The sequence below is a fragment of the Procambarus clarkii genome, chromosome 10, assembly GCF_040958095.1.
Source record: "Procambarus clarkii isolate CNS0578487 chromosome 10, FALCON_Pclarkii_2.0, whole genome shotgun sequence".
NCBI lineage: Eukaryota > Metazoa > Arthropoda > Malacostraca > Decapoda > Cambaridae > Procambarus > Procambarus clarkii.
In genome coordinates this window covers 25,037,094-25,063,250 of record NC_091159.1, presented here as the reverse complement: position 1 = coordinate 25,063,250, position 26,157 = coordinate 25,037,094, and the positions used below count along the sequence as shown (strand labels likewise).

At 42.2% G+C, this 26,157-nt stretch overlaps 1 protein-coding gene across 1 annotated transcript in view; it reads left to right on the top strand.

The window, feature by feature from the left end:
• The first annotated feature begins 229 nt into the window (after positions 1 to 229).
• LOC123746372 (uncharacterized) overlaps positions 230 to 26,157 on the top strand; it is a 32,735-nt gene continuing 6,807 nt past the window's right edge. Inside the window, exons 1-3 of the mRNA XM_045727876.2 lie at positions 230 to 346; positions 5,069 to 9,389; positions 11,179 to 11,342. Coding sequence (XP_045583832.2) covers positions 5,252 to 9,389; positions 11,179 to 11,342 — 4,302 coding nt within the window. The 5' untranslated portion in view covers positions 230 to 346; positions 5,069 to 5,251. The remainder of the gene's footprint in view (positions 347 to 5,068; positions 9,390 to 11,178; positions 11,343 to 26,157) is intronic.

Sequence of the window (26,157 nt, the reverse complement as noted above, 5' to 3'; positions counted from 1 at the left end):
GCATCAGTTGAGTCAGTTATATACAATATTAACTTATACACCCCACAGTCATTCAGTGGCCGGCGGCAGCAATCTCCAACATGAAAAAAATAATAAAAGCAATTCGCATAATTAATTGTATTGCATACAATAGCACTGGCCATCCTTGCACGAAAAGGACGTTACAATGGGATAAAATTAGAGATTATGAGATGAGAAATATAGGAGAAATTTGCCACATAGAATGGAGAGGAGTTACGTGTACGAGCCCTGAGGGACGTAGCACAACCGACCAGTCTTTCCCGCGACGTCGTGGCTCAGGGAGGTAGACGTACACTGACCACTTTACACCATCACACCTTACCAGGTACTTGTACGTCATAGCAACGTATATGTGTCCACTCTTGTCAGATATGTATGGCAATGTGGGTAATGTAAAGGTTACAGTGTGGCGAGCAGAGAGCAACAGAAGGGGGTCATTTGAACCTTGGCACATGGCTGCATGGTCCCCCACAAGTAATAACAACACGCACTTACCGTACATTATTTACTTATTCCTTTAACGAGTCACGTATTTTGTGACCTAAGTATATAGCAAAGTTGACCACTTTAGGTCGAATAATGTACGTGTTAATCTTGGGGTGCGGACCTTATGGCCCAGGCGACCAGAGCATGGTTTAGGGATATAACATGATTGCGGCACTGATAGTTAGATATTTTAAATGGCTGTTAATCAAGAGCCGGTATTTGATATTGTTTTTGCCATCAGTCTTCTTTTTACTTGAGAAAGATCAAACTAGGGGGAAGAGACCAGAATCCTACTACTGTATTTGTTTCATGGACCATTCCCTCAGACTATTTTTTTTTAAGCACTGCACTTTATATATATAAAATATATATATAATATTGTGAAGACCTACATGTAAAAAACTGATGAAAGGGGAGGGCCCATATAAGCCCTGTAGTGAATATATGGGCCTGTGGGCCACTCCAAGCAACACCTTGGTGGACCAAGCTCTCACAAGTCAAGCCTGACCTCGGGTTGGGAATTAGAACAAGTCGCAGAACCCCATCCATGTACAATCCCGGTAGAAGCCACCTGATTCCTCCTCCCCCCATATGAAAAGGCACTAGATACGACACTGAGGGGGAACAGACAAATGGTACGTTTATGTTCTAACAACAAAAAATTAGTCTATTGTTGGGTTGGGTGGAGTTACTCTGGCTTCTAGGGAAGATTAGCATGCAAAACACACTGTAGACCCAACCCAATTACAGTGACATCACATCTCATAAAATCCTCTTACAATTATCTTATTTCATTAGACTTGGTTTGTTGAGACGAGTATATGATGTACAAAACTACTCTTGAGGCACTTTTGAACCCTCCTTAGATATGGTGACTGCCAGGGATACTACATTTAATAGATTATAAGGCTCGGTCAGTAAGGGACACATCCTTTGATCTGCCAGATAGGTTAAAATATTCCACCAATGGTATAAATGGCTACACATATGTATATTACATATACAATACATTGAATTTGTGCTAATAATATTCATAGACATAGGGAAACTTGCTAGTTTCCAGACATTAAGGTTATTGACGTTCTCGGCGGATTAGAAAATATGGTATGAATCGAAAGAGATGTTCTTTAAAATTACACTATTTTAATATTGTCAATGCTTGTCAGAATAAATCCCAGTATTCTGTTTGCTTTATTCTGTACATGTATGCATTAATTTTTAGTCCTAAGTGCCTAAATCATGGTTCCTAGATTTTTCTTGCATTCAGACTTGACAGTTTCAACACGACGTCATCGACGTTGATGTCGTTGACGTCAACAATTTTGTTATCTGGATTTATTTCCCCACTTTTTGTTTCATCTGCAATGTTGCTGTTCAGTCCTGTGTGTAAATCATACATATGGTAAACAATAGGGGCCCAGGTCAGCTCCTTGAGGCATACTATTTACAACTGTTTTCCATTCAAACTTAATTCTCTTTATACTAACCCTTTCCTTGATATAACCAAGCTCTAATCAAACGAAGGATAACCCTTTTCCTCCCCTTTCCAATGCCATTTGCCTCTTGACTTTCTAAGAAGTTTCATGGGTCAGTATCAGCAACTTTGCTGAAGTCAAAGTACAGAATGTCACAATCCCTGCAACTGTCAACTACATACTTGGAATGTACTGTGCTGGGAAAGAATGAGTAAAGTTGTTGAACATTAAAGGCCTTTTGAGGCCTGGTCGAGGACTGGGCCGTGGGGACGCTAAGCCTTGAAATCATCTCAAGATAACCTCAAGATTAGTAAAATCATGTTGACCTTTAGTCCTTTATTAATGCATTTTCAAGATAAAAATTAATGGGTTTTTCAGTTATGAGTTAAAGCATTTCCATCAATAAATATTAAACTAATTGGATGATTGTTCAATGCAAGTGATTTATCTCCTTTAAAAGTTGGCACCATATTTGCAACCCTCCATGATTGTGGAACTGTATGACTGTTGATTTATTAAATATGCAAGACTAGTTAGTGCTCTCTATGCTCTTCTTTATATTCTTTAGGAACCTTGGCAAATACTGTCTGGCTCTGGTAACATGATTGGGCTTTAGTTTTCTTTAATAACTTCCTCTAGTATAACCACTTAGTCAACTTGGGCTCCCCCTCAGTGGCTTTCCAAGCTTGCTACCTGGTTAGCTCCAAGCCTAACATACCCCCACCAGAACCTTACTTGCTTGATGGGGTTCTGGGAGTTGTTCTACTCCCCAAGCCCGGCTCGAGGCCAGACTTGACTTGTGAGAGTTTGGTCCACCAGGTTGTTGCTTGGAGCGGCCCACATACCCATCACAGCCCGGTTGCTCTGGCACTCCTTGAAGAAAACAATCTAGTTTCCTCTTGAAGATGTCCTTGAGAGTTATCAGTGCTTATTGAAGACTATAAACAGACTCTGGTCCATTTATTTGAGGCAAAGGAAGTCTGAGGATACTAGATCAACCCAGACAAGAAGGAAACCCCCCCCCCCCCAGAAAAGTAGAGCATCCCAAAACAAACAACTGAATGTAGAAATGTTAACATCCCTGACAACTATGTACACACTTGTTAACCAGTTCCAGCCAATATTTGCAGTACTGTACTGTAGTTACATTTCCTCACCACCCGATGGCTATCCCAGTAGCCCAGGGCTCTACCTAGCTGTCCACCTCAATCATTTACCTGATGTGATCTTGACTGGAGCTCCTCATGCCCCTAGACTCTTCACCATTTATGTTTGGTGCTGGTTAGCTTGTATGCTTTCTTGGTTGGGCTTGGTGGAGCCGCTTCCTTTCTATTGGCGTTGACACTTCATCTTTGCTGTCTTGGAGGTTGTCATGTGACTTTCTCCTCTGGCCTGCTGCTTCTCCAGAGCCTTCCTGGCCTTTTGATCATTTCCTTTCTTTATTGACTTCTAATTTTTGTTCCCTTTGGTCCTGGATCTTTTCTTTACTGTGATGTTTGTTGACTCACTTTTCACAGTAAGGTTGGGGAGCTTCCTGCTTTCCTTAAGAAGTGTCTGTATATTTTGGTCCAGAGATGTTTTCTTCGTTTGCAGCTGTTGCTTTCTTTTTAGCAATGCATGTGACAGTAGAATTTTGCAGTTTCAGGATTTTGGTTTATTCAGTCAAGGGTGCATCCCTTGACTGCTAAACACTCCTTCCTCTTTCCCCCCCAGTATGCCCTGTTTTCCTTTGTGCTGTTGTTAAATAACTTGGGGAGCCACTGTCCACCCAGAAATCAGGTGTTGATTGAATGAAACATAATATTTGTTCCTGTGACGGGTTGTGGTATTGCAGCTATAACCAAGATGGTATGGCTCTCCTTCACACAAATAAAAAATGCTGCTATTGACCTGAGAATACTTGGCTATTATTATATAACAAATCAAATAAGTACTGTAATTGAAAGTTCAATTCTAATGCAATACAAGAATATACTGGTGGTGCTGAAGACACCTACCATACCACCACAGCATTCAGCATAAGACGTTGGCTGAAGGCAGGCGGCATTGCAGGAGGCTAAGGTGATCCAAGAGCACTAAGAGACTGGCTCTCCAGGGAGGCGGTGCCCTTTATATAGTCCGGCGGTGATGACTCTCATCCGGTATCAACGCAAGGTGGACATCTGGTCAACTAGCAAACTGCTAGTTTGTCGCTGGTGGCGCCTTTATGTTGAGGCGTCCCACTGCTAGTTGAAGGTGGCTAACTGCTTGTTTGTGAAGGCAAACTACTGGTTAGCTGAGGCGCTCGGCTCGCCACCGAGTTGTACCAGGCCGTTCCAGGCCCTGTGGGATATGGAGAGGTGAAGAGGTGGCAGGACTGATTACTCATCTGGGCTGGTGTAGAGGTGGACTTCCAGTGCAGAGGCATTGAAAGCGAGTGGAAAAGGCAGTTCCACTACTATGCAGGGGATTCACGTGACATTCCATTCACAGCTTCCCGTTTCTGCCCTTCCCTTATGGGCTTTTGGATATCATCATTGGGTGGTGCAAGATGGGCTGGTCAGCTGACTAAAGCCCTGGGTTGCTGGGAAAGCCATCTGGTGGTGGAGTGTGTAACTAACTGTTGGTTGGAACTGGGTAATGAATGTGTCAATAGTTATCAAGGTTGTCAATGTTTGTACATGCAGTTTCTTGTTTTGGGGCACTACTTTTCTGGTAGTTTTTCCTCTTTGTTTAGGCTGATCTTAATACAGTATCTCCATACACTCTGCCTCTAATGAGTGGACCAGGTTCTTTTTCTGGTGTCTACTGGATGTTTATAACTCAGGGGCCTAGTGGAGTACATGTATGTTTGGCTTGGAGCTAATCAGGCAGGTAGCTTGAGGAGCCATCAAGGAGACTCCAGAAAGAGCCATTTAATTATATTCATTTTTTTTTTAACACTTTTAGTACTGTACTGTATTTGTAGTTTGATGATATGTACCAGATATGTATCTATAATTCTGTATCTGTGCTTGGTATAGAAACTAGTACTGTAGGCTATACTGTATACAGTATATTGTATTTCAAGAGTGTGTTTTTCATAGTGTGTGTGTTTTTATTTTCAGGGCTTGGTGTTGAAGTGAAATGGTCATCCAGTTCAAGTACCAGTGGAAACACTACAGAAAAATGTAGTGAAGATGATTACTCTCGGCTATTATGTATTGTAAGGAAGAACAAAAGAAGACTTTTAATAATTTAATAAATTATAATTATACTGATGATCAATCAATCAGGAATATTAATTGAAAATGGATTTGCCCTTGAAACCTCCCCCTTTAATGTCATTGACACCAAAGAAAAATTTACATTATTATATTGGACGAGTGAGAGCATTTTGGGAAGATAAGATATTTTTCTCTGATCAAAGGAATGTGGCTATAGTAAACATACAAAATTTGTATCTCCATGGAAAACGGGCAACTAGGGAAGATGTGGTTTATCTTGAAAAGAGGGTATCTACTAGCGAGTGGTATGGGGCACCAGAATTTTATTCGTACGTCAGTCATTACCCAAGTGAGGTTCCATACTCCTGGCCATACAAACTCTCTGGAAAGGTTATGTGGCAAGCCAGTTATGCTTGGACCGGGTGTATGCCCGAGTTCATTGAAAGAGACTGTCAAAATGATATTGTTTATATGCCTGTTAGTTACTACACAGGAAAGGTTATCAGATGTTTTGAAGATAAAATCCTTTTTGGAGACACAAGAAATAATGTAATGGTAAATTTAGAAGATTTCTATATTTTTGGGGAAAGAGCCAGCAAGAAGGAAATGGCAGTGGGATTTAATAAATTAGATCCTATTATCCATGCATATGTTACAAAACTGAAAGTACTTGCAGGTGCCAACACCAAAATTATAGGGCCAGAACCTAATTTACCTACATGGCCCAAACAGCATTATACTTCAGACACATGGGTGGCTAAATATGCCTGGCAGGGAGAAATGCCAGAAGTAGTGAAAAGGCAAGTGGGAAGGTTCTATATGATACACATGAACCAGTGGGATAATATAGGGTTTATTCCTTGGGTGAAGGGTATACAGTCAGGATTTTATAACACTGAAAAAAGAGAAAATACAGGCAAGAGAGAAATATTAAAACAGCCTGAAGAAAAGGAAGACGGCGAATCGAAAATCAGCATAGACACAGCATTTATACCAGTTGAGCAAGAAGCGGGCATAATGAAAGGGTCATTGTTATTGGCCAACCATCACCAAGGACTTTTAACAAGCTTTGTAGATGTAATCGCCTTTACTAAAGAAAATTTTTATGTAAATGGTGAAAAATTTAGAAGCCAAATGTCTCTCTCGGATTTCTTTAAAAGTAGAAAAATTCCATTAACTGCTTGGGTAGTGTCTCTTGCAAAACCAAAAGTTATATTTCACATTAATGTTGTTTGGCGTGCTGTTTGTGTTTGGTATGGTGATACGCCGAAGAACTTGGAAAGTCTCAAGAAAGAATATTTGGAAGGGAAATTAACTGGAAATTTAGTTGAAACTATCAATTCCAGCTCAGTGAAAAAATTTACTCATTTCATAGGAAATATTACAAGTCTTTCCTTTGCTTCAGGTGTTTTAAAAAGCAAGGTTTCTCTCGCACAAACGGTTAAAATTTCCTTTAAGAGGAGAACTTTGTACATGTATGGTTATAAGTTTCACTCCAGTTGTCGCCTTCTTGATAAGCAACAAATATTGGAATCTTTTACGTGGTCTGTATTGGCTTTCCCTATTGCATCAGAAAATCACCCTGGCACTCTTCAATACCATGCAATTGCTCTGTGGCAGTTTCAGTATCAAAACTATATTACCATGAACCTTTTTAGAATAATTGCAGAAGCCAATGATCCCAAATCTGATCTAAATGAGAGTAGCACTAACTTTGGAAACTGTTCTTTTGGGAAAGAGGAATTGGGTCACCATATGTCTGGATGGATTGTAATGGTTTCTGAATATAATGGTATCATACAAAGTGGAAGTAATCAAGTTGAAGCTACTTATATTGTTTTCAACAAATCAATCCTCTATGTGGATGGAGAATTATTACCTGACCATGTATCTTTGAATGCAGTTGATAGATATCGTCAGTGTAATGTATATGCTAAACCAAAACCAGGTACATATTTTGAGGGACTCTTGATAACAATGGAGGCAAGTATGGTGTGGATTGGGAAAAAACCTTTTATTTTGGAATCTCCAATAAAAGGAACAGCTAATATAAAAGATAATAATATACAATGTGGAAATGTGAAAAATATATTGGAAATGGTATTGTGTGCAAAGCCTGAAGAGAGTGAAATTTCAGCAGGAAGGAAAAATGCTCTTGTAGAGTCATGCACAAATGAAGGGTCATTGATGAAAACTGAAGATAACAAGCCAGCTATTGAACTTTATGCAATTGAAGGCATTGTAGCAGGAACTGTATTAATAACAGACAGTCAACAAGGACTAATGGTTTGCTATAAGAGCATTGTGGCTTTTAATAGCAAAAACTTTTATATAGATGGTGTAAAGTTTGATGAGCAATTTACATCCCTTGTAGAGTATTTTTCAAACAAAAATATACCTATAAGAGCTTGGGTGGTGCCTTTGAAAGAACCTAGAGTATTATTTAATTGTCAGGTTGTTTGTGAGGCTGTGTGTGTCTGGATTGGGCAAGAGCCAGCTGAACTTAAAAATCTTGAAAGTGAAAAGCAAATAGGAACGTTACTAAAGGAATCTGAAAATGATGAGGAATCTCATTTTCCGGAGGTTGTGTTCACTTACTTGCTAGGAAGTGTAACTAATCTCTCTGCATCAACTGGGTTGATAACCTGTGAGACTCCTCTTGGTAGTGTGAAAGTGGCATTTTGGAATAAGTCGCTGTTTCTGAATGGAGCCAAGCTGCCTTGTGGTAAAGATTTGCAGACTAACAATGACACTTTAACATCGTCCACATGGTCTATGCTTGCATATCCCATTGCACTGAAAGAAATTCTAGGTGAAACAATTGCATATTGTGCTTTGGCAGTTTGGCACTGTACAGACCAGCATAAGATAAGGAATGAGCTTTCACAGTTAACATCCACTAAGACTCAAGATTTACCATTTTACATCTTACCAATTAATATTCAGAGAGCAATTACAAAGGGAACTATGGCTATTGAAGGATCAGTTGCAAATTCAGGAACCTTAATGTGTGGCTGGATAGTTTTTACTCAAAAAAGTTTTGGCATTATTGAGTGTGTCGATGACAATACCCAGAAGTGCACAAATGTTCTCTTTCACCGCACCATGCTATGGATTGATGGGCAGGCTGTTGATTCCAAGGGGGATCTATGTCTGATTGACCGTTCATTGCAGTGTACTCTGTACACTGGTACACACCGTGAACGTGAGTTGTGTGTGTGTGGCTACGCAATAAGTTGTATTGCTAGTGTGGTATGGATGGGCAAGAAACCTCGAAGGATTACTGCTGGACCATACTCATTTTTCAGTTCATCTAAACTACAATTGAAAATTGTCAAAATGGACGAGGCAGAAAAAAATGTTGAAAACAAAGTCCTCCCAGAACTTTCAGAAGCAACAATTATGCAGATTTTAGAGGAGTCTGGAGTTGATGAAATACATGACAGGTTAGGAGATGAAAAAGAGGAGCCAGTCCAAAAATACTGTGGCAAGCACATAACTGGGCGGATTATTCAGAAGTGTAAAGGGGGTGGAGTTGCTCAGTGGCATAGCATCCAGCTTGGGGGTGAAGTATATATTGAATTTTCTCGTCAAGATGTGTATGTCGATTTAAGTCCTGTGACTAAGAAGACTAAAATGTCGGCTCTCGAGTCTCGGCCATGCAATTTCTATGTCATTCCAGTACCTCACCATGAAGTTGGTGAATATACTATTAGTTTAGCTGCAACTTGTGGCTGGATAGGCAGTAAACCATCACATATCCCTCCCCCAGGAACACAGGAATTGGTTAAAATTGATCTGAGTAATGTTCATGTAACTCCTGCCTCTGTGATACAACAGCAGAATTCGTGCTCTCCAAACATTCAGAGCGGCATAAATTCGGCACAACCTGGAGCCGTTCCCAAAGATAAAAATCTTCAGGTTTTGGGCATGAATGGTCAGTCTAAAAATCAAAGTGTATATGATTCTCATAAAGATAAGAGCTTAATAGATAATACAACCAGCTCTTCTGCCAATCCACATTCTCATGATAAAAATCGCAGTAAGATTTGGGAAGAAGATATGAAAGAAAACCATTTGAGAGGTTCCATAATAGAACTCCACTCAAATGTTGGCAGACTTCAAGGTGCAGATGGAAGCCAACATTATTTCTCACGTGACCATTGTTATTTGTATGGTGTCAGCCTCCGGTGTGTTGAGCTGTGGCATGTTCTTGTTCAAGGTGAGTAATGCAGAACTTTATTATTACTTTGCTCAGAATTTTTTTTTTTTTCTGTGCAACCATATCTGTCGGCATTTTAGGAGATCTTAACTGCCAAATCACATGTTCTGCTTAATTGCAGAACAAGTGCTTAATTGTACATAAACACTTTAATTTTTGCATAAATATGCCTTTTATGTAATTTAACTAGCAATTAGCTATCAGCAGAATTAATTTGTCAAAGTTTGGATTTGATGATATATAGATGTCATGATTGATGATCCAAGATGTGTTAAGGGGCCAGGAGACTGATTTCTCAACCTTCCTCAAATACTCAAACTTTTTTGTGCATAATCTGCATGGTGAATGCTCCAACTTTTAAGAATGGTAAAATATCATAACAGGAAAAAAAATTGAAATTTAAAATTTCACAACTTCAAATTAAGTTGATGAATTTAATATTTCACCAACTAATATTTTATTCATTATGGGTTTAATGATTATGCCATCATTAGAATGGCATATAACGTTCATTTTCCTCAATTTAAAACTTGAGTTTGAGAGTAATTTAACGGCTTGTCTCAAAGTTGAAAATCCTCTTTATGGAGAAAAATGAAGGTAAAGTTCTCGACACTAAATATGATACTACGTAGTTCGAATTTGTCATATCTTGTAAGTTTTAATCAATATTGCTTGGCATTCTTACTCAAATATGTGAAAGTTGTAGGTCAATATGTGTTGAAATAGTCAAGAAAAATAATCCCCCTAAAAAAATAGGGATAAAGATAATGGGTTAATAAGGATAATAAGTATACTGTGCTTTAAATAAGTGATAAGCCTGCATATGGTTTCCATTCTTCAATACCACCTAAAGAGACAAAGAGAATACAGTAGGTTGGAATTGTACATTTTTTGTAAAAAAAAAAAAGTCAATTTCTGCCACCTGTAACTGATTAACTTGTTTACCAGTTTCGTTCACCCTTCACATGCATAGTGACGGGTATGCATTCCCCAAGATGTAGAAGCTACAACCAATCATAAACAAAGATAAAATTTTTTTTAATTTGGTCCCTCCCCTCCCCCTCTCCCAAAAATTGTTGGACATTGGTAAAGTTAACAGATACTGGCATTGGGCATTGTATTTATGATATATAACAAAATACAGCATAACAACACATTTGCTCATTATTATTTGTTATGTATTACTCAGTAATGCTAGAAAAGCACCAGCTGCATATCCACTTTGTGGACCCTCTTTACTACTATTCTTCTTCTGTGAGTCGGACAGGTGCTTGTATCTCATTATCACTGCATTATCCCTCGGTTCCAGTTAATTTAATAGGAGATGTTCGCCTTATAATCAGAACATTTTATTTTTTTTACATACTGTATTCATATAAAATCCATTTCTTAACATATTGGAATTAAATTTTCACAAAGCTGTTGATAAATAATTGGAGATTTGTTTATAAGTAATTTATAAACATTTATATTCATTTATAAGTAATTTTCATTATATTCAAATATATTTGGGTCTCCCAGCCCCTTAAGTAGTGTAGTCATCTACTGTAAATTAATTTTGGATGCCTTGTAACCGAGACTTGCTTAGAAAACAGTGCTCTAACCTCGTCTTACTTCCATCTGTATACTGTACCTATATATTTTTAGTTATACAAGTAATTAATTTGAAGTCATGTTCATAAATGCAAATTTAATTTAGTACTAAAAGGCAGGCTGTTTTTAAGTATGCATAATGAAATATAATACTATAAGAAGAGTTTTTGTATTGATTTATTTCGTAATTTTTTAGGCGAGGCTGTGACGTACACGACAAGTGAGATCAGCCCAGGTACAAGCAAAGTGCAGGGAGTATGGGTTGGGGCCCAGAAGATTGGTGATGTGCAGAAAGCTGCTGCACACATATATGAATGGTGCAAAAGAAATTTAGTCCCTGATGGGGCTCGTGATTTATTGGTAGGTTTATATTGCTAACAAATTAAGCTCTTCAAAAATGTTAATTTGGTATCACTGTTTGTCTTGTTAGGGCTTCCATAATGTGGACAAGTGGTGCAAGGGCCTGGTACAGTATACCTAAACAGATGCATCTGCAAGTACAGTGGAACCTGTACAGTTTTGAGCTGCCTTACTCTGATATAATACTCTGCTAGAGTATTGCTTGTTTGCTCTAGTTCTGCTCAAGGAAATGGGTGTGTTCAGAGTTCATGTGGGCAGTCATTTTATTACATTCCATGCTAGTCCACATAGTCTAGATGATTTCCTTCTTTCTTGGCCCCTTTCCGCTGCAGCGTGGCCTCGGGGCACTTGTCTTTTGACTGGCTTTGCTTCAGTTGGGGTTTTTGTCTTCCTTTTGGTTCACCTCGTGCTGTGGTTGGTTCCGGGCTGGGGTTTTGTGCTGGCTAGGTTGTTTCGTTTTTTCTGGACTCTGGTTGTGTGGGGGTCCGCTGATGGCATTTCTCGTCATGGCAGTGGTGTAGGGTTCTTGACGGTTCATTTCTCTTACCCTTGTTGTCTTTGGTGGTCAATGTTTTCTGGGTGCTTTCCTGGGTTGTGGGTAGGTTGTGGCTTTGTCCACTGTGTTTGACCATTTGTTGGGTTAAGGGTTGCACTTGAGGGTTCTAGTGTTCTCAGATCTTGGCGGCTTGTTACTTGGTTATTGTGCCATGGCCGTGACGAGCCTGTGTAGTTTTGAGTCACTTTCCTGTCTGTTTCTCCTTCTTGGGGTTATGGTCTTCTTTTTCTTCACTCTTGTTGTTTTTCCCCTTGTACTTTTATTTTGTTTTGTGGTGAGATAGCAATAGGGAGCTGCTGATGGAGTCTTACCAGAGAACCAACATTGAATGTAATGAAACTCCTCTTTCTGGTGGGTTATTTTGCAGCTCACCATTCCCAATTTTAGGTGCATTGAGGGTCTTTTGGCCTTTGATTAAAGACTGGCAATGTAGGGAGGTAGAATAATGTGTCAACTGGATCTTGAAGTACCAGGAGGAGGTAGCAGCATTATAACAGTGTTTTCAGTATGGTTGAGAGCGGCCTGGCTACTAAAATTACAAGCTTCCAGGCCGCTCACAACCATTCTGACGACATTGATCTACACCCTCATCATCTCTGGTGACCACAGTGATCTAGGCATTTGGCTCCCCCACTGCTCTACCTGTTGTTCACTGGTACCTGCTACAGGTCAGTCACTTAGCAGTCATCTCCTTCCTGTCCAGTTTCAGTTCACGTACGTTCGTGTGCATATACACCTATTTTTATGCATTTTTAAAATTAGGTTGAATTGTGTTTTAAATGGATTAACATGTCAGATACTTGATAATGTTTGCTTGGGACCAGGTGTATCGTGTGTTAATTTGGTATCACTGTTTCAGTCTTGTTAGGGCTTCCATAATGTGGACAAGTGGTGCAAGGGACTGGTACAGTATACCTGAACAGATGCATCTGCAAGTACAGTGGAACCTGTACAGTTTTGAGCTGCCTTACTCTGATATAATACTCTGCTAGAGTATTGCTTGTTTGCTCTAGTTCTGCTCAAGGAAATGGGTGTGTTCAGAGTTCATGTGGGCAGTCATTTTATTACATTCCATGCTAGTCCACATAGTCTAGATGATTTCCTTCTTTCTTGGCCCCTTTCCGCTGCAGCGTGGCCTCGGGGCACTTGTCTTTTGACTGGCTTTGCTTCAGTTGGGGTTTTTGTCTTCCTTTTGGTTCACCTCGTGCTGTGGTTGGTTCCGGGATGGAGTTTTGTGCTGGCTAGGTTGTTTCGTTTTTTCTGGACTCTGGTTGTGTGGGGGACCGCTGATGGCATTTCTCGTCATGGCAGTGGTGTAGGGTTCTTGACGGTTCATTTCTCTTACCCCTTGTTGTCTTTGGTGGTCAACGTTTTCTGTGTGCTTTCCTGGGTTGTGGGTAGGTTGTGGCTTTGTCCACTGTGTTTGACCATTTGTTGGGTTAAGGGTTGCACTTGAGGGTTCTAGTGTTCTCAGATCTTGGCGGCTTGTTACTTGGTTATTGTGCCATGGCCGTGACGAGCCTGTGTAGTTTTGAGTCACTTTCCTGTCTGTTTCTCCTTCTTGGGGTTATGGTCTTCTTTTTCTTCACTCTTCTTGTTTTTCCCCTTGTACTTTTGTTTTGTTTTGTGGTGAGATAGCAATAGGGAGCTGCTGATGGAGTCTGACCAGAGAACCAGCATTGAATGTAATGAAACTCCTCTTTCTGGTGGGTTATTTTGCAGCTCACCATTCCCATTTTTAGGTGCATTGAGGGTCTTTTGGCCTTTGATTAAAGACTGGCAATGTAGGGAGGTAGAATAATGTGTCAACTGGATCTTGAAGTACCAGGAGGAGGTAGCAGCATTATAACAGTGTTTTCAGTATGGTTGAGAGCGGCCTGGCTACTAAAATTACAAGCTTCCAGGCCGCTCACAACCATTCTGACGACATTGATCTACACCCTCATCATCTCTGGTGACCACAGTGATCTAGGCATTTGGCTCCCCCACTGCTCTACCTGTTGTTCACTGGTACCTGCTACAGGTCAGTCACTTAGCAGTCATCTCCTTCCTGTCCAGTTTCAGTTCACGTAAGTTCGTGTGCATATGCACCTATTTTTATGCATTTTTAGAATTAGGTTGAATTGTGTTTTAAATGGATTAACATGTCAGATACTTGATAATGTATGCTTGGGACCAGGTGTATTGTGTGTTAATTTGGTATCACTGTTTCAGTCTTGTTAGGGCTTCCATAATGTGGATAAGTGGTGCAAGGGACTGGTACAGTATACCTGAACAGATGCATCTGCATGTACAGTGGAACCTGTACAGTTTTGAGCTGCCTTACTCTGATATAATACTCTGCTAGAGTATTGCTTGTTTGCTCTAGTTCTGCTCAAGGAAATGGGTGTGTTCAGAGTTCATGTGGGCAGTCATTTTATTACATTCCATGCTAGTCCACATAGTCTAGATGATTTCCTTCTTTCTTGGCCCCTTTCCGCTGCAGCGTGGCCTCGGGGCACTTGTCTTTTGACTGGCTTTGCTTCAGTTGGGGTTTTTGTCTTCCTTTTGGTTCACCTCGTGCTGTGGTTGGTTCCGGGATGGAGTTTTGTGCTGGCTAGGTTGTTTCGTTTTTTCTGGACTCTGGTTGTGTGGGGGACCGCTGATGGCATTTCTCGTCATGGCAGTGGTGTAGGGTTCTTGACGGTTCATTTCTCTTACCCCTTGTTGTCTTTGGTGGTCAACGTTTTCTGTGTGCTTTCCTGGGTTGTGGGTAGGTTGTGGCTTTGTCCACTGTGTTTGACCATTTGTTGGGTTAAGGGTTGCACTTGAGGGTTCTAGTGTTCTCAGATCTTGGCGGCTTGTTACTTGGTTATTGTGCCATGGCCGTGACGAGCCTGTGTAGTTTTGAGTCACTTTCCTGTCTGTTTCTCCTTCTTGGGGTTATGGTCTTCTTTTTCTTCACTCTTGTTGTTTTTCCCCTTGTACTTTTGTTTTGTTTTGTGGTGAGATAGCAATAGGGAGCTGCTGATGGAGTCTGACCAGAGAACCAGCATTGAATGTAATGAAACTCCTCTTTCTGGTGGGTTCTTTTGCAGCTCACCATTCCCATTTTTAGGTGCATTGAGGGTCTTTTGGCCTTTGATTAAAGACTGTGGCAATGTAGGGAGGTAGAATAATGTGTCAACTGGATCTTGAAGTACCAGGAGGAGGTAGCAGCATTATAACAGTGTTTTCAGTATGGTTGAGAGCGGCCTGGCTACTAAAATTACAAGCTTCCAGGCCGCTCACAACCATCCTGACGACATTGATCTACACCCTCATCATCTCTGGTGAACACAGTGATCTAGGCATTTGGCTCCCCTACTGCTCTACCTGTTGTTCACTGGTACCTGCCACAGGTCAGTCACTTAGCAGTCAACTCCTTCCTGTCCAGTTTCAGTTCACGTAAGTTCGTGTGCATATACACCTATTTTTATGCATTTTTAGAATTAGGTTGAATTGTGTTTTAAATGGATTAACATGTCAGATACTTGATAATGTATGCTTGGGACCAGGTGTATCGTGTGTTAATTTGGTATCATTGTTTCAGTCTTATTAGGGCTTCCATAATGTGGATAAGTGGTGCAAGGGACTGGTACAGTATACCTGAACAGATGCATCTGCATGTACAGTGGAACCTGTACAGTTTTGAGCTGCCTTACTCTGATATAATACTCTGCTAGAGTATTGCTTGTTTGCTCTAGTTCTGCTCAAGGAAATGGGTGTGTTCAGAGTTCATGTGGGCAGTCATTTTATTACATTCCATGCTAGTCCACATAGTCTAGATGATTTCCTTCTTTCTTGGCCCCTTTCCGCTGCAGCGTGGCCTCGGGGCACTTGTCTTTTGACTGGCTTTGCTTCAGTTGGGGTTTTTGTCTTCCTTTTGGTTCACCTCGTGCTGTGGTTGGTTCCGGGATGGAGTTTTGTGCTGGCTAGGTTGTTTCGTTTTTTCTGGACTCTGGTTGTGTGGGGGACCGCTGATGGCATTTCTCGTCATGGCAGTGGTGTAGGGTTCTTGACGGTTCATTTCTCTTACCCCTTGTTGTCTTTGGTGGTCAACGTTTTCTGTGTGCTTTCCTGGGTTGTGGGTAGGTTGTGGCTTTGTCCACTGTGTTTGACCATTTGTTGGGTTAAGGGTTGCACTTGAGGGTTCTAGTGTTCTCAGATCTTGGCGGCTTGTTACTTGGTTATTGTGCCATGGCCGTGACGAGCCTGTGTAGTTTTGAGTCACTTTCCTGTCTGTTTCTCCTTCTTGGGGTTATGGTCTTCTTTTTCTTCACTCTTGTTGTTTTTCCCCTTGTACTTTTGTTTTGTTTTGTGGTGAGATAGCAATAGGGAGCTGCTGATGGAGTCTGACCAGAGAACCAGCATTGAATGTAATGAAACTCCTCTTTCTGGTGGGTTCTTTTGCAGCTCACCATTCCCATTTTTAGGTGCATTGAGGGTCTTTTGGCCTTTGATTAAAGACTGTGGCAATGTAGGGAGGTAGAATAATGTGTCAACTGGATCTTGAAGTACCAGGAGGAGGTAGCAGCATTATAACAGTGTTTTCAGTATGGTTGAGAGCGGCCTGGCTACTAAAATTACAAGCTTCCAGGCCGCTCACAACCATCCTGACGACATTGATCTACACCCTCATCATCTCTGGTGAACACAGTGATCTAGGCATTTGGCTCCCCTACTGCTCTACCTGTTGTTCACTGGTACCTGCCACAGGTCAGTCACTTAGCAGTCAACTCCTTCCTGTCCAGTTTCAGTTCACGTAAGTTCGTGTGCATATACACCTATTTTTATGCATTTTTAGAATTAGGTTGAATTGTGTTTTAAATGGATTAACATGTCAGATACTTGATAATGTATGCTTGGGACCAGGTGTATCGTGTGTTAATTTGGTATCATTGTTTCAGTCTTATTAGGGCTTCCATAATGTGGATAAGTGGTGCAAGGGACTGGTACAGTATACCTGAACAGATGCATCTGCATGTACAGTGGAACCTGTACAGTTTTGAGCTGCCTTACTCTGATATAATACTCTGCTAGAGTATTGCTTGTTTGCTCTAGTTCTGCTCAAGGAAATGGGTGTGTTCAGAGTTCATGTGGGCAGTCATTTTATTACATTCCATGCTAGTCCACATAGTCTAGATGATTTCCTTCTTTCTTGGCCCCTTTCCGCTGCAGCGTGGCCTCGGGGCACTTGTCTTTTGACTGGCTTTGCTTCAGTTGGGGTTTTTGTGTTCCTTTTGGTTCACCTCGTGCTGTGGTTGGTTCCGGGATGGGGTTTTGTGCTGGCTAGGTTGTTTCGTTTTTTCTGGACTCTGGTTGTGTGGGGGACCGCTGATGGCATTTATCGTCATGGCAGTGGTGTAGGGTGCTTGACAGTTCATTTCTCTTACCCCGTGTTGTCTTTGGTGGTCAACGTTTTCTGGGTGCTTTCCTGGGTTGTGGGTAGGTTGTGGCTTTGTCCACTGTGTTTGACCATTTGTTGGGTTAAGGGTTGCACTTGAGGGTTCTAGTGTTCTCAGATCTTGGCGGCTTGTTACTTGGTTATTGTGCCATGGCCGTGACGAGCCTGTGTAGTTTTGAGTCACTTTCCTGTCTGTTTCTCCTTCTTGGGGTTATGGTCTTCTTTTTCTTCACTCTTGTTGTTTTTCCCCTTGTACTTTTGTTTTGTTTTGTGGTGAGATAGCAATAGGGAGCTGCTGATGGAGTCTGACCAGAGAACCAGCATTGAATGTAATGAAACTCCTCTTTCTGGTGGGTTCTTTTGCAGCTCACCATTCCCATTTTTAGGTGCATTGAGGGTCTTTTGGCCTTTGATTAAAGACTGGCAATGTAGGGAGGTAGAATAATGTGTCAACTGGATCTTGAAGTACCAGGAGGAGGTAGCAGCATTATAACAGTGTTTTCAGTATGGTTGAGAGCGGCCTGGCTACTAAAATTACAAGCTTCCAGGCCGCTCACAACCATTCTGACGACATTGATCTGCACCCTCATCATCTCTGGTGACCACAGTGATCTAGGCATTTGGCTCCCCCACTGCTCTACCTGTTGTTCACTGGTACCTGCTACAGGTCAGTCACTAAGCAGTCATCTCCTTCCTGTCCAGTTTCAGTTCACGTAAGTTCGTGTGCATATACACCTATTTTTATGCATTTTTAAAATTAGGTTGAATTGTGTTTTAAATGGATTAACATGTCAGATACTTGATAATGTTTGCTTGGGACCAGGTGTATCGTGTGTTAATTTGGTATCACTGTTTCAGTCTTGTTAGGGCTTCCATAATGTGGACAAGTGGTGCAAGGGACTGGTACAGTATACCTGAACAGATGCATCTGCAAGTATGTAATACTCTGCTAGAGTATTGCTTGTTTGCTCTAGTTCTGCTCAAGGAAGTGGGTGTGTTCAGAGTTCATGTGGGCAGTCATTTTATTACATTCCTTGCTAGTCCACATAGTCTAGATGATTTCCTTCTTTCTTGGCCCCTTTCCGCTGCAGCATGGCCTCGGGGCACTTGTCTTTTGACTGGCTTTGCTTCAGTTGGGGTTTTTGTCTTCCTTTTGGTTCACCTCGTGCTGTGGTTGGTTCCGGGATGGAGTTTTGTGCTGGCTAGGTTGTTTCGTTTTTTCTGGACTCTGGTTGTGTGGGGGACCGCTGATGGCATTTCTCGTCATGGCAGTGGTGTAGGGTTCTTGACGGTTCATTTCTCTTACCCCTTGTTGTCTTTGGTGGTCAACGTTTTCTGTGTGCTTTCCTGGGTTGTGGGTAGGTTGTGGCTTTGTCCACTGTGTTTGACCGTTTGTTGGGTTAAGGGTTGCACTTGAGGGTTCTAGTGTTCTCAGATCTTGGCGGCTTGTTACTTGGTTATTGTGCCATGGCCGTGACGAGCCTGTGTAGTTTTGAGTCACTTTCCTGTCTGTTTCTCCTTCTTGGGGTTATGGTCTTCTTTTTCTTCACTCTTCTTGTTTTTCCCCTTGTACTTTTGTTTTGTTTTGTGGTGAGATAGCAATAGGGAGCTGCTGATGGAGTCTGACCAGAGAACCAGCATTGAATGTAATGAAACTCCTCTTTCTGGTGGGTTATTTTGCAGCTCACCATTCCCATTTTTAGGTGCATTGAGGGTCTTTTGGCCTTTGATTAAAGACTGGCAATGTAGGGAGGTAGAATTATGTGTCAACTGGATCTTGAAGTACCAGGAGGAGGTAGCAGCATTATAACAGTGTTTTCAGTATGGTTGAGAGCGGCCTGGCTACTAAAATTACAAGCTTCCAGGCCGCTCACAACCATTCTGACGACATTGATCTACACCCTCATCATCTCTGGTGACCACAGTGATCTAGGCATTTGGCTCCCCCACTGCTCTACCTGTTGTTCACTGGTACCTGCTACAGGTCAGTCACTTAGCAGTCATCTCCTTCCTGTCCAGTTTCAGTTCACGTAAGTTCGTGTGCATATGCACCTATTTTTATGCATTTTTAGAATTAGGTTGAATTGTGTTTTAAATGGATTAACATGTCAGATACTTGATAATGTATGCTTGGGACCAGGTGTATTGTGTGTTAATTTGGTATCACTGTTTCAGTCTTGTTAGGGCTTCCATAATGTGGATAAGTGGTGCAAGGGACTGGTACAGTATACCTGAACAGATGCATCTGCATGTACAGTGGAACCTGTACAGTTTTGAGCTGCCTTACTCTGATATAATACTCTGCTAGAGTATTGCTTGTTTGCTCTAGTTCTGCTCAAGGAAATGGGTGTGTTCAGAGTTCATGTGGGCAGTCATTTTATTACATTCCATGCTAGTCCACATAGTCTAGATGATTTCCTTCTTTCTTGGCCCCTTTCCGCTGCAGCGTGGCCTCGGGGCACTTGTCTTTTGACTGGCTTTGCTTCAGTTGGGGTTTTTGTCTTCCTTTTGGTTCACCTCGTGCTGTGGTTGGTTCCGGGATGGAGTTTTGTGCTGGCTAGGTTGTTTCGTTTTTTCTGGACTCTGGTTGTGTGGGGGACCGCTGATGGCATTTCTCGTCATGGCAGTGGTGTAGGGTTCTTGACGGTTCATTTCTCTTACCCCTTGTTGTCTTTGGTGGTCAACGTTTTCTGTGTGCTTTCCTGGGTTGTGGGTAGGTTGTGGCTTTGTCCACTGTGTTTGACCATTTGTTGGGTTAAGGGTTGCACTTGAGGGTTCTAGTGTTCTCAGATCTTGGCGGCTTGTTACTTGGTTATTGTGCCATGGCCGTGACGAGCCTGTGTAGTTTTGAGTCACTTTCCTGTCTGTTTCACCTTCTTGGGGTTATGGTCTTCTTTTTCTTCACTCTTGTTGTTTTTCCCCTTGTACTTTTGTTTTGTTTTGTGGTGAGATAGCAATAGGGAGCTGCTGATGGAGTCTGACCAGAGAACCAGCATTGAATGTAATGAAACTCCTCTTTCTGGTGGGTTCTTTTGCAGCTCACCATTCCCATTTTTAGGTGCATTGAGGGTCTTTTGGCCTTTGATTAAAGACTGTGGCAATGTAGGGAGGTAGAATAATGTGTCAACTGGATCTTGAAGTACCAGGAGGAGGTAGCAGCATTATAACAGTGTTTTCAGTATGGTTGAGAGCGGCCTGGCTACTAAAATTACAAGCTTCCAGGCCGCTCACAACCATCCTGACGACATTGATCTACACTCTCATCATCTCTGGTGAACACAGTGATCTAGGCATTTGGCTCCCCTACTGCTCTACCTGTTGTTCACTGGTACCTGCCACAGGTCAGTCACTTAGCAGTCAACTCCTTCCTGTCCAGTTTCAGTTCACGTAAGTTCGTGTGCATATACACCTATTTTTATGCATTTTTAGAATTAGGTTGAATTGTGTTTTAAATGGATTAACATGTCAGATACTTGATAATGTATGCTTGGGACCAGGTGTATCGTGTGTTAATTTGGTATCATTGTTTCAGTCTTATTAGGGCTTCCATAATGTGGATAAGTGGTGCAAGGGACTGGTACAGTATACCTGAACAGATGCATCTGCATGTACAGTGGAACCTGTACAGTTTTGAGCTGCCTTACTCTGATATAATACTCTGCTAGAGTATTGCTTGTTTGCTCTAGTTCTGCTCAAGGAAATGGGTGTGTTCAGAGTTCATGTGGGCAGTCATTTTATTACATTCCATGCTAGTCCACATAGTCTAGATGATTTCCTTCTTTCTTGGCCCCTTTCCGCTGCAGCGTGGCCTCGGGGCACTTGTCTTTTGACTGGCTTTGCTTCAGTTGGGGTTTTTGTCTTCCTTTTGGTTCACCTCGTGCTGTGGTTGGTTCCGGGATGGAGTTTTGTGCTGGCTAGGTTGTTTCGTTTTTTCTGGACTCTGGTTGTGTGGGGGACCGCTGATGGCATTTCTCGTCATGGCAGTGGTGTAGGGTTCTTGACGGTTCATTTCTCTTACCCCTTGTTGTCTTTGGTGGTCAACGTTTTCTGCGTGCTTTCCTGGGTTGTGGGTAGGTTGTGGCTTTGTCCACTGTGTTTGACCATTTGTTGGGTTAAGGGTTGCACTTGAGGGTTCTAGTGTTCTCAGATCTTGGCGGCTTGTTACTTGGTTATTGTGCCATGGCCGTGACGAGCCTGTGTAGTTTTGAGTCACTTTCCTGTCTGTTTCTCCTTCTTGGGGTTATGGTCTTCTTTTTCTTCACTCTTGTTGTTTTTCCCCTTGTACTTTTGTTTTGTTTTGTGGTGAGATAGCAATAGGGAGCTGCTGATGGAGTCTGACCAGAGAACCAGCATTGAATGTAATGAAACTCCTCTTTCTGGTGGGTTCTTTTGCAGCTCACCATTCCCATTTTTAGGTGCATTGAGGGTCTTTTGGCCTTTGATTAAAGACTGGCAATGTAGGGAGGTAGAATAATGTGTCAACTGGATCTTGAAGTACCAGGAGGAGGTAGCAGCATTATAACAGTGTTTTCAGTATGGTTGAGAGCGGCCTGGCTACTAAAATTACAAGCTTCCAGGCCGCTCACAACCATTCTGACGACATTGATCTGCACCCTCATCATCTCTGGTGACCACAGTGATCTAGGCATTTGGCTCCCCCACTGCTCTACCTGTTGTTCACTGGTACCTGCTACAGGTCAGTCACTAAGCAGTCATCTCCTTCCTGTCCAGTTTCAGTTCACGTAAGTTCGTGTGCATATACACCTATTTTTATGCATTTTTAAAATTAGGTTGAATTGTGTTTTAAATGGATTAACATGTCAGATACTTGATAATGTTTGCTTGGGACCAGGTGTATCGTGTGTTAATTTGGTATCACTGTTTCAGTCTTGTTAGGGCTTCCATAATGTGGACAAGTGGTGCAAGGGACTGGTACAGTATACCTGAACAGATGCATCTGCAAGTATGTAATACTCTGCTAGAGTATTGCTTGTTTGCTCTAGTTCTGCTCAAGGAAGTGGGTGTGTTCAGAGTTCATGTGGGCAGTCATTTTATTACATTCCTTGCTAGTCCACATAGTCTAGATGATTTCCTTCTTTCTTGGCCCCTTTCCGCTGCAGCATGGCCTCGGGGCACTTGTCTTTTGACTGGCTTTGCTTCAGTTGGGGTTTTTGTCTTCCTTTTGGTTCACCTCGTGCTGTGGTTGGTTCCGGGATGGAGTTTTGTGCTGGCTAGGTTGTTTCGTTTTTTCTGGACTCTGGTTGTGTGGGGGACCGCTGATGGCATTTCTCGTCATGGCAGTGGTGTAGGGTTCTTGACGGTTCATTTCTCTTACCCCTTGTTGTCTTTGGTGGTCAACGTTTTCTGTGTGCTTTCCTGGGTTGTGGGTAGGTTGTGGCTTTGTCCACTGTGTTTGACCGTTTGTTGGGTTAAGGGTTGCACTTGAGGGTTCTAGTGTTCTCAGATCTTGGCGGCTTGTTACTTGGTTATTGTGCCATGGCCGTGACGAGCCTGTGTAGTTTTGAGTCACTTTCCTGTCTGTTTCTCCTTCTTGGGGTTATGGTCTTCTTTTTCTTCACTCTTCTTGTTTTTCCCCTTGTACTTTTGTTTTGTTTTGTGGTGAGATAGCAATAGGGAGCTGCTGATGGAGTCTGACCAGAGAACCAGCATTGAATGTAATGAAACTCCTCTTTCTGGTGGGTTATTTTGCAGCTCACCATTCCCATTTTTAGGTGCATTGAGGGTCTTTTGGCCTTTGATTAAAGACTGGCAATGTAGGGAGGTAGAATTATGTGTCAACTGGATCTTGAAGTACCAGGAGGAGGTAGCAGCATTATAACAGTGTTTTCAGTATGGTTGAGAGCGGCCTGGCTACTAAAATTACAAGCTTCCAGGCCGCTCACAACCATTCTGACGACATTGATCTACACCCTCATCATCTCTGGTGACCACAGTGATCTAGGCATTTGGCTCCCCCACTGCTCTACCTGTTGTTCACTGGTACCTGCTACAGGTCAGTCACTTAGCAGTCATCTCCTTCCTGTCCAGTTTCAGTTCACGTAAGTTCGTGTGCATATGCACCTATTTTTATGCATTTTTAGAATTAGGTTGAATTGTGTTTTAAATGGATTAACATGTCAGATACTTGATAATGTATGCTTGGGACCAGGTGTATTGTGTGTTAATTTGGTATCACTGTTTCAGTCTTGTTAGGGCTTCCATAATGTGGATAAGTGGTGCAAGGGACTGGTACAGTATACCTGAACAGATGCATCTGCATGTACAGTGGAACCTGTACAGTTTTGAGCTGCCTTACTCTGATATAATACTCTGCTAGAGTATTGCTTGTTTGCTCTAGTTCTGCTCAAGGAAATGGGTGTGTTCAGAGTTCATGTGGGCAGTCATTTTATTACATTCCATGCTAGTCCACATAGTCTAGATGATTTCCTTCTTTCTTGGCCCCTTTCCGCTGCAGCGTGGCCTCGGGGCACTTGTCTTTTGACTGGCTTTGCTTCAGTTGGGGTTTTTGTCTTCCTTTTGGTTCACCTCGTGCTGTGGTTGGTTCCGGGATGGAGTTTTGTGCTGGCTAGGTTGTTTCGTTTTTTCTGGACTCTGGTTGTGTGGGGGACCGCTGATGGCATTTCTCGTCATGGCAGTGGTGTAGGGTTCTTGACGGTTCATTTCTCTTACCCCTTGTTGTCTTTGGTGGTCAACGTTTTCTGTGTGCTTTCCTGGGTTGTGGGTAGGTTGTGGCTTTGTCCACTGTGTTTGACCATTTGTTGGGTTAAGGGTTGCACTTGAGGGTTCTAGTGTTCTCAGATCTTGGCGGCTTGTTACTTGGTTATTGTGCCATGGCCGTGACGAGCCTGTGTAGTTTTGAGTCACTTTCCTGTCTGTTTCACCTTCTTGGGGTTATGGTCTTCTTTTTCTTCACTCTTGTTGTTTTTCCCCTTGTACTTTTGTTTTGTTTTGTGGTGAGATAGCAATAGGGAGCTGCTGATGGAGTCTGACCAGAGAACCAGCATTGAATGTAATGAAACTCCTCTTTCTGGTGGGTTCTTTTGCAGCTCACCATTCCCATTTTTAGGTGCATTGAGGGTCTTTTGGCCTTTGATTAAAGACTGTGGCAATGTAGGGAGGTAGAATAATGTGTCAACTGGATCTTGAAGTACCAGGAGGAGGTAGCAGCATTATAACAGTGTTTTCAGTATGGTTGAGAGCGGCCTGGCTACTAAAATTACAAGCTTCCAGGCCGCTCACAACCATCCTGACGACATTGATCTACACTCTCATCATCTCTGGTGAACACAGTGATCTAGGCATTTGGCTCCCCTACTGCTCTACCTGTTGTTCACTGGTACCTGCCACAGGTCAGTCACTTAGCAGTCAACTCCTTCCTGTCCAGTTTCAGTTCACGTAAGTTCGTGTGCATATACACCTATTTTTATGCATTTTTAGAATTAGGTTGAATTGTGTTTTAAATGGATTAACATGTCAGATACTTGATAATGTATGCTTGGGACCAGGTGTATCGTGTGTTAATTTGGTATCATTGTTTCAGTCTTATTAGGGCTTCCATAATGTGGATAAGTGGTGCAAGGGACTGGTACAGTATACCTGAACAGATGCATCTGCATGTACAGTGGAACCTGTACAGTTTTGAGCTGCCTTACTCTGATATAATACTCTGCTAGAGTATTGCTTGTTTGCTCTAGTTCTGCTCAAGGAAATGGGTGTGTTCAGAGTTCATGTGGGCAGTCATTTTATTACATTCCATGCTAGTCCACATAGTCTAGATGATTTCCTTCTTTCTTGGCCCCTTTCCGCTGCAGCGTGGCCTCGGGGCACTTGTCTTTTGACTGGCTTTGCTTCAGTTGGGGTTTTTGTCTTCCTTTTGGTTCACCTCGTGCTGTGGTTGGTTCCGGGATGGAGTTTTGTGCTGGCTAGGTTGTTTCGTTTTTTCTGGACTCTGGTTGTGTGGGGGACCGCTGATGGCATTTCTCGTCATGGCAGTGGTGTAGGGTTCTTGACGGTTCATTTCTCTTACCCCTTGTTGTCTTTGGTGGTCAACGTTTTCTGCGTGCTTTCCTGGGTTGTGGGTAGGTTGTGGCTTTGTCCACTGTGTTTGACCATTTGTTGGGTTAAGGGTTGCACTTGAGGGTTCTAGTGTTCTCAGATCTTGGCGGCTTGTTACTTGGTTATTGTGCCATGGCCGTGACGAGCCTGTGTAGTTTTGAGTCACTTTCCTGTCTGTTTCTCCTTCTTGGGGTTATGGTCTTCTTTTTCTTCACTCTTCTTGTTTTTCCCCTTGTACTTTTGTTTTGTTTTGTGGTGAGATAGCAATAGGGAGCTGCTGATGGAGTCTGACCAGAGAACCAGCATTGAATGTAATGAAACTCCTCTTTCTGGTGGGTTCTTTTGCAGCTCACCATTCCCATTTTTAGGTGCATTGAGGGTCTTTTGGCCTTTGATTAAAGACTGGCAATGTAGGGAGGTAGAATAATGTGTCAACTGGATCTTGAAGTACCAGGAGGAGGTAGCAGCATTATAACAGTGTTTTCAGTATGGTTGAGAGCGGCCTGGCTACTAAAATTACAAGCTTCCAGGCCGCTCACAACCATCCTGACGACATTGATCTACACCCTCATCATCTCTGGTGAACACAGTGATCTAGGCATTTGGCTCCCCTACTGCTCTACCTGTTGTTCACTGGTACCTGCCACAGGTCAGTCACTTAGCAGTCAACTCCTTCCTGTCCAGTTTCAGTTCACGTAAGTTCGTGTGTATATACACCTATTTTTATGCATTTTTAGAATTAGGTTGAATTGTGTTTT